At 41.7% G+C, this 15,389-nt stretch overlaps 1 protein-coding gene across 1 annotated transcript; it reads left to right on the top strand.

Moving 5' to 3' along the window:
- Positions 1-2,755: 2,755 nt before the first annotated feature.
- LOC108064555 (transcription factor SPT20 homolog) lies at positions 2,756-14,827 on the top strand. The gene is made up of 4 exons (XM_017152139.3): positions 2,756-3,269; positions 11,678-12,895; positions 13,296-14,307; positions 14,416-14,827. The coding sequence occupies exons 1-4, from the start codon at positions 3,261-3,263 to the stop codon at positions 14,475-14,477; spliced, it is 2,301 nt and encodes a 766-aa protein (XP_017007628.3). The 5' UTR covers positions 2,756-3,260; the 3' UTR covers positions 14,478-14,827.
- The last annotated feature ends 562 nt before the right edge of the window (positions 14,828-15,389 follow it).

The raw sequence follows: 15,389 nt of genomic DNA, 5'->3' as shown, positions 1-15,389 counted from the left end.
GTCACAATAAAGCTTAGCCCCAGGCGCCTCGATATCGATGATCGCTTGTCCAGATGGATGACTTTATTATGCGGCCTATGAAAAATAAACGGTAGTGGGCACAAGGCGTGGCGAATTGAGTCAAGTGGTTAAGGTCACCGGTGGGTTGCAAAATAGAGCTCGATGGGGGGGGGCTTCAAAATTGCGGTTAACTTGATTTATGGCAGCTGAGATCACCTCCGATCGGATGCCAATCCGTAACCGCAAAACTTCATTAGGAATCCCAGCTGTAAAACCATGCAACATGCATTTTCCATTTCTCGTCCTGCACTTAAAAAAAGGATACTAGAAATATTCCAAAAAATTAGTTTAATTTCAGTAATTAAATTTTAAAAAAATAATAAAATAAAACATAGATTTCCCTAAAGTTATACAGAATCGTTGAAGATAGAGTTTCGTTGAATTCAAAAAGTATGGAATGAAATTCGGATGTTTTGGTCCAAAGAGCAGTATTTTAACCGATATGATGTGAAATTAAGTCTAAATACGGAACGTCATACCTCGTTGAGCTCGTAATTGGATCTCTAATGGATTGGCATATAAACCTGGATATTTTTATGTTTTGCCATTTTTCACAAAAAAATCATGATGTGACCCCTTATACAAAAAGGTGGAAATGGGAAAAAATAATATTTTTTAAGTCCGCTGATAAGTGATAGGAATTGATTATTTGCATTATTAGGTGAAGAAAAAAGTACGTCAGGTAAATTTCGGATCTCTTTTTGCCAAGTTACAGGAAAAAAATACTAAAATAAATTCATATTTGACTAAAAAAATGAAAACAACAAAGTTTATGAAATCTGTAACATTATACCTCGTTAAAAAATAAACTTTTAATCGATGGGTTTTCAAGCCTGGACATTTTTATTTCTATGACACTCCCGATTATATTTCCTTTAAAATAAGGTATAAGTAACTTTTTAAATTAAAATAGTAGTATTTTAAATTACGAAACTAGACTTGATAAATCTACAAAATCAGAATGTGAAATGTCTGAGTGTATAAAAGCGATATTTTACCGCCAACTCCCCAGCAACAAATGGCCCGCGGATCATCACGTTCAGCCTCCAGATGGGCGCATGTGCAGCAGCCGTTGTGTCCTGGCCGCAATCAAAATTTGTTCAGCATACAGAGCAGCAAACGACTTGGACTCGGAAAAGTCAAATTGAAAATTGGCAATGGGAGGGGGAAAACGCATGGAACAGTTGGAAAAGGGTGCAAACGGGTTCAAAAGCTCACCAGGCGGCGGCGTCGAGGCGTCTCGGCATCAGTTCAAATATCAAAAGTCACGACGAAGAAAGCTGGTTTGCCATTCGACGTTCAACGTGTTCGATGTTTGCTTTTTGGTTTTTGCTTTTTGGTTTTTGGCTCGCTTTTGTGGCTTTCTGTTGGTCTTTACCAAGCATTTGCCAAATAATCTGCCGCTAAGAGATGTGACTCCGAGACTCTCCTCCCAGTGGCATGTGGAAACGTGTCGGGTGGCGGAAAGTGCTTTTCACTGCCTGCCGATTCCCCATTGACAGAGGATGGGTTTGGGTTTCGGATTTGTTTTCCACTCCCCCGCCAACTGGCAATTTCCCAGGCAGGTTACGGTTACCCAAAAAGGTGTTATACCACCGACGATTTGGTAATACCCAAAAGCTGTTATTAAATGCAATGGTGCATTACTTATTTACTTAATAAAGAAAACCTTTTTGGTCTAAAAAACTAGATACCACATTTAAATAATTTAAAATTGCTTGATTTAACCTATTCTAAATTTCTAATTTTAAGTAAAATGTTCCATTAGTTAAAAAATGGTTCCAATAAAACATCTTCAATCGGAAAACCCTGTATTATAATAATTATATTCAGTATCAAATCATATATTGTATTTATTTCTAAATTTGTTCTAGAAATTATAAATAGTTTTCTTCGAAACAGAAATGAAAGAAAACATTAACACTAGTTTTTCCTTAAGCTGCTTGTTTTTCTTCACTTAACCATTGATGGCCAAGAGATGCTTCCAGGTTTAGCCAGTTTGGCACTTAGTGGCTCATCAAAGCTCATCGAAGAAATAATTGAAAGTGCCAAAGTTGAGCGGAAGTGGAAAAAGGCAGGCGGAAATCGAATATTGAAACATGCGTCTTCAGAAATGAGTTAATTTACATGCTGAATTGGCGCTAATTCGAGAGAAATTCGCGCCGCGAAGTGGCCCAAAAAAATTGGCCATCCAATGCGGCCAAGAGGAAGCCAGGAAGCCAACTTTGATCTGTGGCACGTGTGAGAGTTGGCCCGAACTGGCTTGCAGCGATCATTAAGCTGGGGGCAAGGATTTGGCTTGAAAGCGAAACCAGAGATTGAGATGTTGGGTAATGCCGTGAAACTGAGAAAGTCTGGCAGCGAGACACGCAGCATAAAATCCAAAAATATAAATAAATGTAAATGGATAAAGCTTAATTAACCCCCAGGCAATGCAGTTCCACTAGAATTCCGTTGCGTCATGATGGCCATTAAAGGTGTAGTAAGTTTGCAGTTGGCTGCTGGCCAAGTTCAAGCTGAAAAACAACGAGAGATGGCCATAATAAGCTGGAGTTGCTGCTGCTGCTTCGGCTGGCTTTCATTCATGCCAGGCACAAGCACAAGCAACATGTTGCCGCCCGGCAGCAACATCTGCAGCATCTTCAGGCTTTTGGTCTTCGCTCCATGCTTTTGTCTTCGGCCAGGAAACCTCGAAACGTTCGCGCCTCAGTCTGCATCGAGCGTTCAGACGGTTTGGTTTGGTTCAGTTTTTCTCTGCCAGCGGTTAGCCGCCCCAAAAATAAAAACAAAAAAACACAACGAAGCTAAAAGGCAACCTTTAAGCAGAAAAAATACAAAATCTTACTAACTCTGGGCCGCGAAAATTATCGGCCGGTGTGAACTATTGTCCGCTAATTGGAAAATAACGATTCGAAATTTGGCAATTAATCGAAAATAAAGTGCAACGAGGATTGGCCGACTGCCAGCGGCATATTGGCATTATACCTGAAAATCAAATAAATATAATCCAAATACAATAAAGGAAACGTTAGCAGCTAATTCGCATTTGATTAGTTTCTGTTTCTGTCCCGATTCGAAAATTACAATTTGATTGCGTGCATCATCTGGAAGCGAAGCAGAAAGTGCGGTGGAGTGGTCATCAAAACATCGGATTACAGCGCTATAAAATTGGATATATCCCACTGAAATACATAATCGAAATGCTGGTGGTAAGATACAAATAATAATTTAAATAAATCTTTAAAAAATGTTAAGTATATTCATTTTTTCCAAAAAAAAATAGTACAGACAAATTTTAAATCCCTATTAAGTGTTATTCATTGATTTAAGCAAATAAATTCGTAAGCTAAGAAGAGGGTCTTTAAATATATTGTATTTTTATCTCCTTAGAGCTTTTTGTTAGAGTTTCTATAAAAAAGAGTCCCAATTTTTTTTATATAAAACAATAATATATATTTTAATTAAGTTTCGTTCTAAAGAGATTACTGCGAAGTGCTAATTTGCTCGATTTCCGCGAGAGAGATCACTTAGCCTTATTTTAATTAGAGATCCAAGGAATCCCCTAACTATTTTTTTCCAATCCGAAAGTTTGACGTAGTAGCCTCACCTTAATAGAAATTTCACCAAGATAGCTAATTAAATTATAATTCAATTAGTAAGACATAAAACCCCGCCCATTTTTGGCACTTTGAAAGCGAAAAAGTGTAGGAGTTACGGGCTACGATCTGACAGCTCCGATCGACGCCAATCGATCAGATAGCCCAATCATGAATATATGCATGGGATTTTCTCGTTTTTGGCAAGACCAAATTATTGAAAGTCATTTGCCAAGTCATTTGTGTAATGGGTTTTTAATGCCGTCTAATGATTCCGTTTCGGAGTCAATAAAACAATTTAATTAGCGACATATGAGACGCATTTAATGCGTATGCCAGCTACCGATCGAGTTGTTTTACGATCGTTAATCAGTCAGAGACCATTTGGTTGCCATGCTTGATTAATCTGATTAGGACCGTTAAAAGTGACATATAAAGCCGTGACTTTGAGGTCGAAATGCGAACGGATGTGGTTGGTTATAATAAGCACAGGTGCTGGTCGGTCGTTTAACCCAATTAGATTGGCCAACCCATCACAAGGATTTATGTGTGCGCCTTCTGGCCCGCATGTAAGCCAAGTTAGAGCCCACACCCCAGGCATATCCGATTTCCAGCTTGCGCAATCGACAGTTTATGGCCAAATTCAAATGGCCAGTGCGACCTGTTCGCCAGCCAAAGTTGAGAGTTGGCATCGACTGGACCTGAGCAACCGGATCGACTCCCATTCCCAGCAATAACCAATCCCAGCCCATCTACCAAGTCATCTGCGAAGACGTCCCAAAACGCAAGATGTGTGTAGACGTCTGCCGTTGTTGACATGCAATAAAATTTCACTTTTCACCGTTGCATAATTGCAGTTTGACAATGCTTAAAATTGATTATGCTGCGTTTTTCTTTTTTTTCGCGTTTTCTGTTTGCGTTGGCAAAAAACGGCGGCTTCCTTGCCGGCCGCTGATTTCACCAGCCCAAAATTAGCCATCGGGTCATAAATCATCCAGAGGCAGTCAGTGTCAAGGGATGTGCTGTGGGGTTTTCCCATTTAGTTGAAAAAACTAAATAGTTTTAAGGAAGTACCCATCTTCGACAACTTAACGGGTTAATTACATTTAATTTATGACAAAACTCTTCTCTTGAAAAAATACCTATCCTTGAAAATTAACTATTTGTTATTATATCTTAATCCATTTTTTATAATTCCCTTCAATCAACACTTTAAATTGGTTTAACAAAAGTTCCGAAAGTTATTGGCTATTATTTTGCTCAATAGATGTTATCACTCCCAAATTCCCGAGCTCAACTCTGTAAACCTTTTGATAAAATGTTTATAAAATAAGTAATAATTGCCCTTTCGTTGGGTCATGTAAAGAAAGTACGCAATACTTACCAAATAAAAGTGATGTCTTTGTAGTAATTTCTAATCCACATCAACACTTCAAAAAAACACGAAAATGTAATTCTCATTAATGAAAGCAAGTCAAGGGATGTAATAAAAAATACAATTGGATTAATAATGATCCAAGTCATTGGCTATAGAGACCCCATACCATAATACACAATAACCAAAATATTACTCAAATCATACATCTCAATGGATTTTATCACCCGTGAGTTTCTCTCGGTCATTTCAATTAACATTTTCAAGTGCCTCGGGGTTCCGCAGTTCCGATTTTCACAGTCATTGATCAGCGAATGCTAGTTTGATTCGCTTATCGCAACTGTTGACCCGCCGCCATTGTAGGGTAACAAAAGTAAAAGTGCCACACACTCACTCACGATCGGCGCTTCATTCACAAGATATCCGATTCATGGATTCAGCCAGAAATAAATAACAAGAAAAAAACGCCCGCACACTGAGCAACGAACACATATATCGTGCGGCAAGATCTGTATCTTTAACCAGACTCTGCACGAAATTGTGCAATTGTCAAAATAGCAATTTACAATTTACCATATGATAGATGGGCAACTCGAAAAGGAATAGGGAAGGGGTGAATAAATCAGCGGCACTTGAAATATAAGTATATCTTTAGCTTGAGCCGCTCAGCAAGTGCAATAGATGAGATGACGGTCATGCAACGCTTTTAGGGGGAGTTTAGTGTCGAGTTCGTTGCCTAAGTCTTTTGTTTTGTAAACCCATCGACGCATCTGCCGCCGAAAGGTCAACAGCAGCATTTCGAACTGGCAATTGTGGCTGAGTGGTAACTGGCACACGACGCGCTGCACACACAATGTAAGCGATTTACATAATAATATGTAACTATATAGACAGGCCAAACAAAGCTGGGCATAAAAGCATTTACCACTTCCACTGGCCACCGATGATCTCCGGCAGCAGCATCTTTATCTTGGGTCTTCCTCAACAGTCGGATCTTCGGAAACGGAGACAGAGGCCGAGACCATCGATAAAAGTGAAACCGAAATTGCCGAGTACACGGCCCAATGATGCCATTGACATTGCATTTTTGTCTCAACGCGCCATTAGATGTAAAGAGCAAAACAAAAAGCGAAGAAAAAAATTGTAAAAGAAAACACAGAGATTTCCCTGCACAGCCCCTCCTCAAAATCCGAAACCCCAAACAATGGGCAGACATTACGCGAACCGAAGAGCGACCAACAAACAAACAGAAATTTCTGTCGGATGGAAAAACCTTATGTTACCTTGCCTTACCGTCATGTCTGCGACTGTATGGGCTGCGGAAATTTATCGTAATATGCGCACATCGGTAATTTTGTCTTATTTTTATTATGAAATGCTGTGTGGCTAAATAAAAGCCGGGGAGATGGGCAAAAAGCGTTGGTCAATAAGCCCAGTCTGCGGATTTTCACTCAGAGCCACTTATGCCAGCGAGAGTTTGGCGTGGCGAAAAAACGGAAAGAGATTCATATGCATGGTGGAAACCTGTTGTAACAGACGGCATAATATTATTATCATCTGCCTGGCAAATTCAATTTGAGCCGCAAACTTGAACTTCAGCTGCTTATCGGGAGGTCCATCGATAAACTTGACCTCTGGCCAATCAGGCGAAGATAACCTTTGTCTTTAGCCCGTCGAGATATCTTGGATCTGCCATATCTATGACGGCTTACACGCAACCGAAAACCAAAGCCCAATTAAATGCACATAAATATGCAAATAACAGTCGGCGAAATGGGCACTAATCGAAATGTAAACAGCTATGAATTCGATTTAGGAGGAGATCCCCTCGAATATCACGATACCACAGCGTTATTGGTCAATATCCAGCGACCCAATCAATGCCAATCAAAAGTCAAAAGCTCGCTTCCATGTCAAAACAGCCTAGGCCCCGAGATTATATTGATATCGTATCGTATCGCGTCGAAACAATGCCACATAATCTGAGATCAGGGCGCGTCAGCCTCGAAATGTGAGTGTGAAATTATGCAAATGGACGGGACTTGCTATCTGGCATCGAACTGGATGGGATGGGATGGTATATCTCGCATTGAGAGAAGCTGCTGCCGAGGCCCACACACGCAATTACGGAGGTTTTTTATGGACCTGCGGACAACGAAGCTTGGTAGCCACAAAGGCAGTTAAAAGCCAATAAAATACTGTAACTAATTTATTGAGCAAGCGAACACAAGAAAGACCATCATTGATAAAGGCTACCAAAAGGTAGCGAAGATATCGATTTGTTAATGCTCTTACAAAGCTGGAATGTTAAGTTTACAAAAAATACTGAAATTAAAAGAATTTTTATATTTTACATTTACTAAGTAGTTGCCCTAAAAACGTTTATAAAATTAAAATTTAATTTTTTATAGGGCATAATAATAAAATTTTTATGAATGAGAACTTTCTTGTATTGGTTCAAGTTTAAAAAAAAAACATTAAAGGGAATTTAACTCAAGAAAATGCCATTGAAGTGACATCTATATTTGGCTATGAATTTAAACAACAGAAGATTTCTGTAACACCTCTGCCTTTATGAACTCCCATTGTTTTAGTTATCAGCCAAAAATTTGGTTATGAATACCGTCCAATTTGTATATCACAATAATAGGCCATTTTTATACCAACTTTGTGCCCAGATGAATATACCCGAAAAGGTCTTTCCTTCAGATCATCAATCGTTTATTTGGGCGTGAGCTTGTCGCGAACAGGCTTTTAATAAAATATATCTGTATTAAATGCGGTTGCATTGTATGACTTTGCCAGGGCAGTCAGATTACAACATAATTTTACAACATTAATATTTATGCTGGCCCACATAAAGCATAAACACCAATTTGCACCGACTCGCCAATTGGCAAGGGGATGGGATATGGGATTTTGGTCTTCAGATTGCGTTATATGGCAAACTGTTACATCCAGAGCCAGATAAACAACTTTCGGCCGGGTCTCGAAATTCGGGGTTTATCATCTGGCCAGCTGCTTAATAATGCGTGGAGTCTTGTGGATGTGGATGCAACCACTGCAGGTTTGAGCAATGCTAAATGCAAAAATTCAAAATGCATCTGCAGAATGCGAAATATCTGAGGTGCAGCGGCGCTCAGCAGGCGTGAAATTAATCACAATGCAAGAAAAAAACGGGGAAATCCACAAACATAAACCCCCCTGGCGAACTGACAGCTCGAATTACTGGCATACGCGAATATGATGTACCATTTTTTCATTGTTGTCCAGTGGAACTGGGTTACCCAGTCCGCCTGTCGAAAGTGAAGTTTCGGTTTTGGTCAGTTTTCGAATTATGCAATTGCCGCTTCTTTTGGCCCGAGGCGATATGTATACTTATTTGCCTGCCCGAAGAGGGGAAAACAGTAAAGAAAACACTTTCGACCCACACACAAGAGATAAATAAATTATATAGACAGCTCTGGGCCATTATCCATTGAGGTATCGCTAATTTATTGGCGTTGTCCGATTGTTGTTAAATCACTTTTTACACTTTGCCGCATGTTTGTGGCCAATACTTGCGGCTTGGGGCCTTTTGCGGAACTCAGCGGCCCCCGAAAGTAATTATGGATAATTAAAGGAATTTTATTGAGCTGCCTTATGGCATTTTACGCGCTTGTTAATTTCATACATTTATGTTGCGAATATATTCAGCCAATTAAAACGGAAATTTGCGCCGCCTTTTGATTAGCTTTTTAGTTGGGAACTAGCGCGAATTTTGAATAGAGAAATTTTCGAATCGCTGCAAGGCTTATTAACCCTAAGCCAAAATGAACACTTAAATTTAAATATCATTTAAAAATAATATATTTTAAAATATACGTCTCTTAATCAAACAGAAAATATTGACAAGACTCAGTGAGATATTTATAAAAATAAATAATAATTAAAAAAAATAATAAAAATAAGAAACCCATTAAAGAACATAATTATTATTAGTGATAGATTTTACACCCAAATGGTTTGAATTGTATGCTTGCCATTAAAAACCTAAATATAAATATTCCGTCTCAAAAATAAAAATTTATTTATAAAGACATAATCAAGTAATCCCCTCGAATCTCCCAAATATTTACCATCTAGCGCTTCCGCAAAAGCGGCATGGTATTCACGTGTTTTGAAGTGCCAAACACAGCAGGGAAATGGCCCGAAATGAAATAAATGGAAATGCCCACATGCAATTGAGCCCCCTGCCTTTTAATATAGCTGCAGAGATTCCCAACTGACCATTACAATTTATGATGATTGCTATTTCTTTTTGCTGTGCCTGTGAATCCTCCTTCCCCGTTGTGGTACCTTTTCCCAACCCGATCCGCGAAATCAAAGCCGGTAAACTTGATTAGCTTAGCGCCAACTTGACGCGACTGACGGACTGTCCGACCATTTGGCTGACTGACTTGATGTTCACGATGATTTCCATAGTGAAATTGACGCAAATGAGCGGCAAAGCAGGCAACGCCATCGATTTTGTTGGCCAAAAAGCGAAAAGGCAGACGGAAAGTCAATAGCAAACAAGTTGTGCGGAGAAATGACTGCCCTCTGAGGTTGTTTCCCATCAAAAGTGGTTGCCTCTGCCGCCTCCTGAAAGTTGGCGTGGCCCATAATGCTTTGCCCTTTAGCAGAACTCGAACTCTGGCCTTGGCTTGGGCGGCAGGCGGATGCCAGTTAAATTGTGAAAAATAATGCTTATTTTCACCAGCCTACTCAAGGTGAAAAAACTCGAGTCATGTTCGATTTTATAGCATTCCACATCAAAGGAGACCCCTTCGGTTATTGGAAGGCGGACAAGTAGAAAGTTTTGGGGGCGAACCCCAGTCAAAGGTGTTGAACAAAGTCGTAAGATTTAATCAATGGACAAGATTGATGATCAATAGGGTCTCAGCTGAAAAATGAACCTTACAATTTTTGCATTTGCTTCAGTGCATGCTGAAAAAGTAATACTTTTTATGGGGGGCCGCAAAAAGACTAACAACTATTAAAAGTGAAAAATAAGACTTGTCCATAAAGTATATAAAAATCATGAAATTTGTAAAACAAATAAAAATGTATTTGCCAAAATAAATAAATAAAAGACCTGGGGCCTTTTAAAATAAAAGTTTATAATAAGCATGATTTGCCTTTAAGATTAAATATATTTTTCATTAAAAATCATCAAATATTTAAGAAAAGACTTGAAACTTTTTATTGATTTTTTTATTACATTTTTTTAAATTAAAAATTATCTTTGAAATAATCGTACACAATACATCAAATTTATTCCCTGTGCAAAGCGAAGATTTATGCAACATTGGCATTGCATTGCATTGCAAATCGCTGGAATCCTTGCTGCGAATCAAATGGGCTTTTCATTTCATCTGCTGCTGCTGAAGCCGATTAAATAATTTCCAGTCAGGCAACGACTGGGCCACGATTGTTCAAATTTGGCCAGCAATGCGGAGTAATGCCAAGTGCCAAGTGGCAACAACGTGACTGCCACACAAAAATCCTGGGCACCCAGAGCTTCAGTCTCTTCCCGAAAACCCAGACCAAAGCCGAAAGCCCAAAACGAAACAAAATCAAAGCGAGAAACTCACGTAGCTGCGGCGACAGGTGGTCAGATGGTATAGCTATCCAAATCTCCCGGTCGTTGAGGCAACAATTAGCCTAAGCACTTGGCCACAGCCAAACAAGCGTTGCAAGTTGCTGGCCAATTTGCAAACGGTCTCGCCGAACCACATGAAAAACCACCAGGAATCAATCGTCAAGCTGTTGAAAATGGGAAATTGTGCAAGGCAAAAAGGCAAAGTCCCAAAAACGCAGCCACAGATCCCCAAAAAAGTTGGAAAAACGAATGCCATGAGTGGGCAGCCTGACCGGCAACGAAAAACTATGTATAATGCGTTATGATTTTCCATCTGCGCAAGTGCCGGAAAGATTTTCACGCCGCGATTAGCAGAGTTTGGTTGGAAAACCGAAGGGGTCACAGACTGCAGACCGAGCATGCATTTTCACCCAGCTTGCAAGAGTTTCCCGCAATTGGGCTTGGCTTCTAGTATGGCGAATAAAATGCACTCGAAATTCCAACGAGTTCGGTTTAAAGAGTCTCCTACAATTTCAGGAAAATCAGGAAATTTCTTATGCAATTTAACACAGAAAAAATCCATGGTACATTTCAAAATTGTAATAATTTATTAAGTATTTAACACGCAATAATTCGCTAAGCAGGTATAACTATTTTGCATAATTTTCAAATGATTTGCTTTGGTTTTTATTTATAAAAAAAGTGGTACAAATTATTTTTGAGGGAATTACCAAACATAAATTTATTTAATAGTGCATAAAAATTTCCCAACAAGCCGAATAATTCGACCAACCATTTTGGCAAAAGGCACTTTAACTATTGCCATGCCAGGCGAAATGGTTAAGGTGTCACAGGCAATTAGCCCAAGTGCCCTGGTGCCCAAGGTGTCTCCAACTAGCCGAGCATCAGTTGCCATTACGGCAAATGAGGCCTGAAACTAAGAGCCCCATCAAGAGAAGGCTGTCGAAGTTATTAAGTTATTAACTTTTAAGCGTATCCATTAATGTTTCCTCTGTCTTTGGTTTCATTTCGTTCCCAAAACAGAGACATTTGAACAGCCTGCCTTGGGCTTTGCTGGCAATTCTCCTGCTGGCCGCCCTGAAGCTCCATGTCGCCAATGCGGAGTCATCGAGTGGGGAACACAAGGGAGCAGAGGAGGAGGTGGACAGCGCCAGCACGGAGAGCAACGAGATCATTCCCAGGGAGGCCATTCAAAAGTTGGACTACTCGGTGAGGCAGGCTTTACTGCGGGCCATTGACAAATTGGAGCAGGAGGAGGCGGCTGCCACGGAAAGTGGAGAGGAGAGTCAGAGTCCCAGCAGCAGTGGCTCCCGATCCCTGCTCCTCCGCACAGAGACCACAACGCTGCCATCGCATCGGGAGAAGGATGAGATTCTGGAGGAGAGCACCCGGGGCAACGAACCGGAGCCAGTGGTGCCCACGGTCCAGTTCTACACGGCCACCTTCGACGAGAAGAATGCCCAGGAGCAGCTGCTCTCCTCCTTCATCGATCGCTCCAAGCTGTGGAAGAAGACCACGATTCGGAAACAGAACTCTCCAGCTGCCATTTCCCTGCCCCTCGAACCCAAGTCCGTGGAGGCCGAGGGTCCGGAGAATCGCCAGCTCACCCGGAGTGTGGACAGCTCCAGTTCCGGATCCGTGAGCAGCAATGAGATCTCCCACGACAGCGGCAGTCACGAGATCAAATTCGAGATCAGCAATCTGAGGAAGGCGACCACGCCCACCACGACCACGTCCTCGAGTACGACCACAACCACCACGCCGAGACCGCGCACCACCAGACGTCGCACCACCACGACAACGACGACCACCACCACGACCACGCCGCGACCCACCCACAACGAGGATGGGGAGAACATCGAGCTGGTGGACAAGCAGGACATTCGCATCCAGGAAGCGCCACTGGTGACCGCCTTTACCGTGGATCTGGACGAGCGGGGCACGGCCCAAAAGTTCCGCCCACTGCTGGCGGGCAACCAGCGCACCACCAGCAATTTCGCAGCACCGCCACAGCAGCAGCACCAACAGCAGCAGCTGCCGCACATCGGACCCACCATCACCAAGCTGAATGTCTTGGAATCGGAGCCACCGGCCACTCCGCTGCCCACTCAGTTTCCACCCACAAGCGGCAGCAGCACCACCACCACCACCCAGGTCAGCACGAGCACCAGCACCACTGCCGGCGGCGGTTTCTCCACCACTCCTGCCTTCCTGGCCAGCTCCACCAGCAACTATGTGAAGGTATGATGAATCAAACATTTATATATATCTTACTTTCTTAACGAATGTTAAATACCTTTTGTTTGGAATTTATAGTTGTTTTCTTAACATAGAAATTATAAAACAAACGCGAATTCTTGAGACGAGTAATGCCCTTTATGTGAAGAGTTAATACTTTTTTTTTTAAAAGGAAGAATTCATCTGCCTTATCAACTTATCAATTAATCGTCTTGAAATAAGGCCCACACTAGAATACTTATTTCAATAATTAAAATGTCTGAAACTATAAGGAATGCTTATAGAAAATATTGCTGCATTTTAAGATCTAAATTTATTATATATAAATAATATAGTTCTTATATATCTTTAGGATGGTCATCATCCGATGATGTTAATACCTTAAGTAAAATATTTATTTCAGCAGGAACCCCTGAACAATCTGGCAGAGCCGCCCAGTGTGAATAACTATCTTATTGAGCGTCAGCGGGCTCTGGAGCAGCAAATCTACCAGCTGAAGGTTCAGGCGCAGCAGCAACAGGCTCTCATCCTGCGACAACTAAAGCTTCTAGAGGAGCAGACCCAAAGTCGTTTCCAGGGCAGTCCGATTGCCCAACCCAGCACATTGCAGCCACAGCAGCAACAGCAGCAGCAACACCTCCAGCAGCAGCAACAACAGCAACAGCAACTGCCACAGGTACAGCAGCAACATGGTTCGCTGGAGGCCATTCAGGCGGGCCTGCAACCGCCCTCTTTGGGCGGCGGTTACTCCATAAGACCTTCGGTGGAATTTATACCCAGCACACATACCAAGACTGTTATTTATCCCACATATCCAATTGAGCAGCAATTGCCGCTGCGCGATGCCGTTGCGGGTCATAAATTCGCCCTGCACAATGGCAACCTAAACGCGAATAACTATCAGAAGCCGCCGGCGAATGCGGTGCAGCAGATTTTCCAAAATTTGCAGCAATCTCTGCAGAAATCGAACGAAAACCCCCAGGTCCAGCCCTCCAATCAGTTCAACTTTGCACCGGCCGAGGCGTCGCAACTTCAGGCCTTGCCCCATAACAATTACAAGCCATTTCAGCAGCAGCAGCAGCAACAGTTGTTGGTACCCAACTACGTCAGCAATGCGGTGTTTCAACAGCAACAGCAACAGAGGGCTCGGCAATTCCGCCAGGAGACGGGAGTGGGCAACTTTGGCCTGAATACCAACGTGGAGATCCAGCCCAGCAACTCCTTTGCCACCACAATTGTTAGCCAGCAGCCTGGAATAAATAACAATCCCAATCTGGAGAATCAGAACTTCTACAGGCAACATCTGACGCCTCAGTTGAGCAACCAGTTGCAGCAGAACGCCCAGCAATATCTGCAGCAGCAACAGTTGCAGCAACAGCAGCAGCAACCTAAAGCCAGCGGCGACATTAGTCCAGGTAATGCACACTATAAGAGCAGACCGAGTGGCCCCAGTGGCAATCATCTTAGTCAATTTAGCAGCTTAAGAAATCTTGACGAATTGAAAGTAATCAGTAAAGTTTTAGCTCTCAACCATGGGATACCGCAGTTCGCCTCACAAAACCTGCACTTCAACGGGGCCTTTTGAGCACTTGCACCACCAAAAAGCACCACAACCACCACCACCAACAGCACCACCATCCCGCACCACCAACTCGAACTCCAAACACCTCCTGCTCCTGAGTCCTTTTTACCCAGAATCAATATCTACCGCCCCACACGTTGACTTAAGTTTTACGTAAAGCATCTTTGTAAATATACATTTTATTTTAAAACATAAGCATCGATCTAAGAGAAATATATAGAAGAGAGCAGGATGCAAGATCCGCAGGATGCGAGGAGGAATTTATGGTGAGGCAATTGGCAGAGCAAAGTGTTGAAATGTAACAATTATTTATTTTCTTGTGAATAAAGTTTAAAGTTTATATTAAAGTACAACTAGTTTTGGTTTTCTGTTTTTTATTCAAGTTTGTATAGTACCAAGAAGTAAATAAAAATCGTAAAATAAGCTTGATCAATTGACTTTATTAATTTATTTATGTAAGGTAAAATTCCTTGGGGAACAGAATCGGGAGGAGAAACACCAAAGTGCGGCCCTGGGGATCATCGCTCGGCTCCGGGACAACAATAGGACGAGCTAAACCAGAGCGAAAACCTAAAAATCATAGAAATTACCAAATGCTGTAGCTTTTAAAGTAAGTTCACTTACCATCGAGGACATCGACTGTTTCCCCAGGAACAGGTTGTGCATATGCCATAACAAATAGGGCCAAGCAAACCAAAAACACTCGAGAAAACATGATTACAATGCTGAAGTGCAACTGTAGAATGTCTCAAAATGCTGGGCTTATATACCTAAAGTAAGTTATACGGCTGGCATATGCAAATTACCCCGGCCGTCTGGGAATTTTCCTCTTGAGCTCATCAATCAGCTCGTCTTATCTTACAAGCCTTGGTCTGCCTACAAGTCCATACATAATTATTGAAATCAAACTAGGTT

The sequence above is a fragment of the Drosophila takahashii genome, chromosome 3R, assembly GCF_030179915.1.
Source record: "Drosophila takahashii strain IR98-3 E-12201 chromosome 3R, DtakHiC1v2, whole genome shotgun sequence".
Lineage (NCBI taxonomy): Eukaryota > Metazoa > Arthropoda > Insecta > Diptera > Drosophilidae > Drosophila > Drosophila takahashii.
Note: the sequence above shows the minus strand (reverse complement) of the source record. Positions and strands in the feature narration are given on the sequence as shown.

Coding starts and splice junctions, on each gene's coding strand:
- LOC108064555 (XM_017152139.3), top strand. Junction 12,896..13,295: donor CCACCAGCAACTATGTGAAG/GTATGATGAATC, acceptor TATTTATTTCAG/CAGGAACCCCTGAACAATCT. Junction 14,308..14,415: donor CAGCGGCGACATTAGTCCAG/GTAATGCACACT, acceptor GTAAAGTTTTAG/CTCTCAACCATGGGATACCG.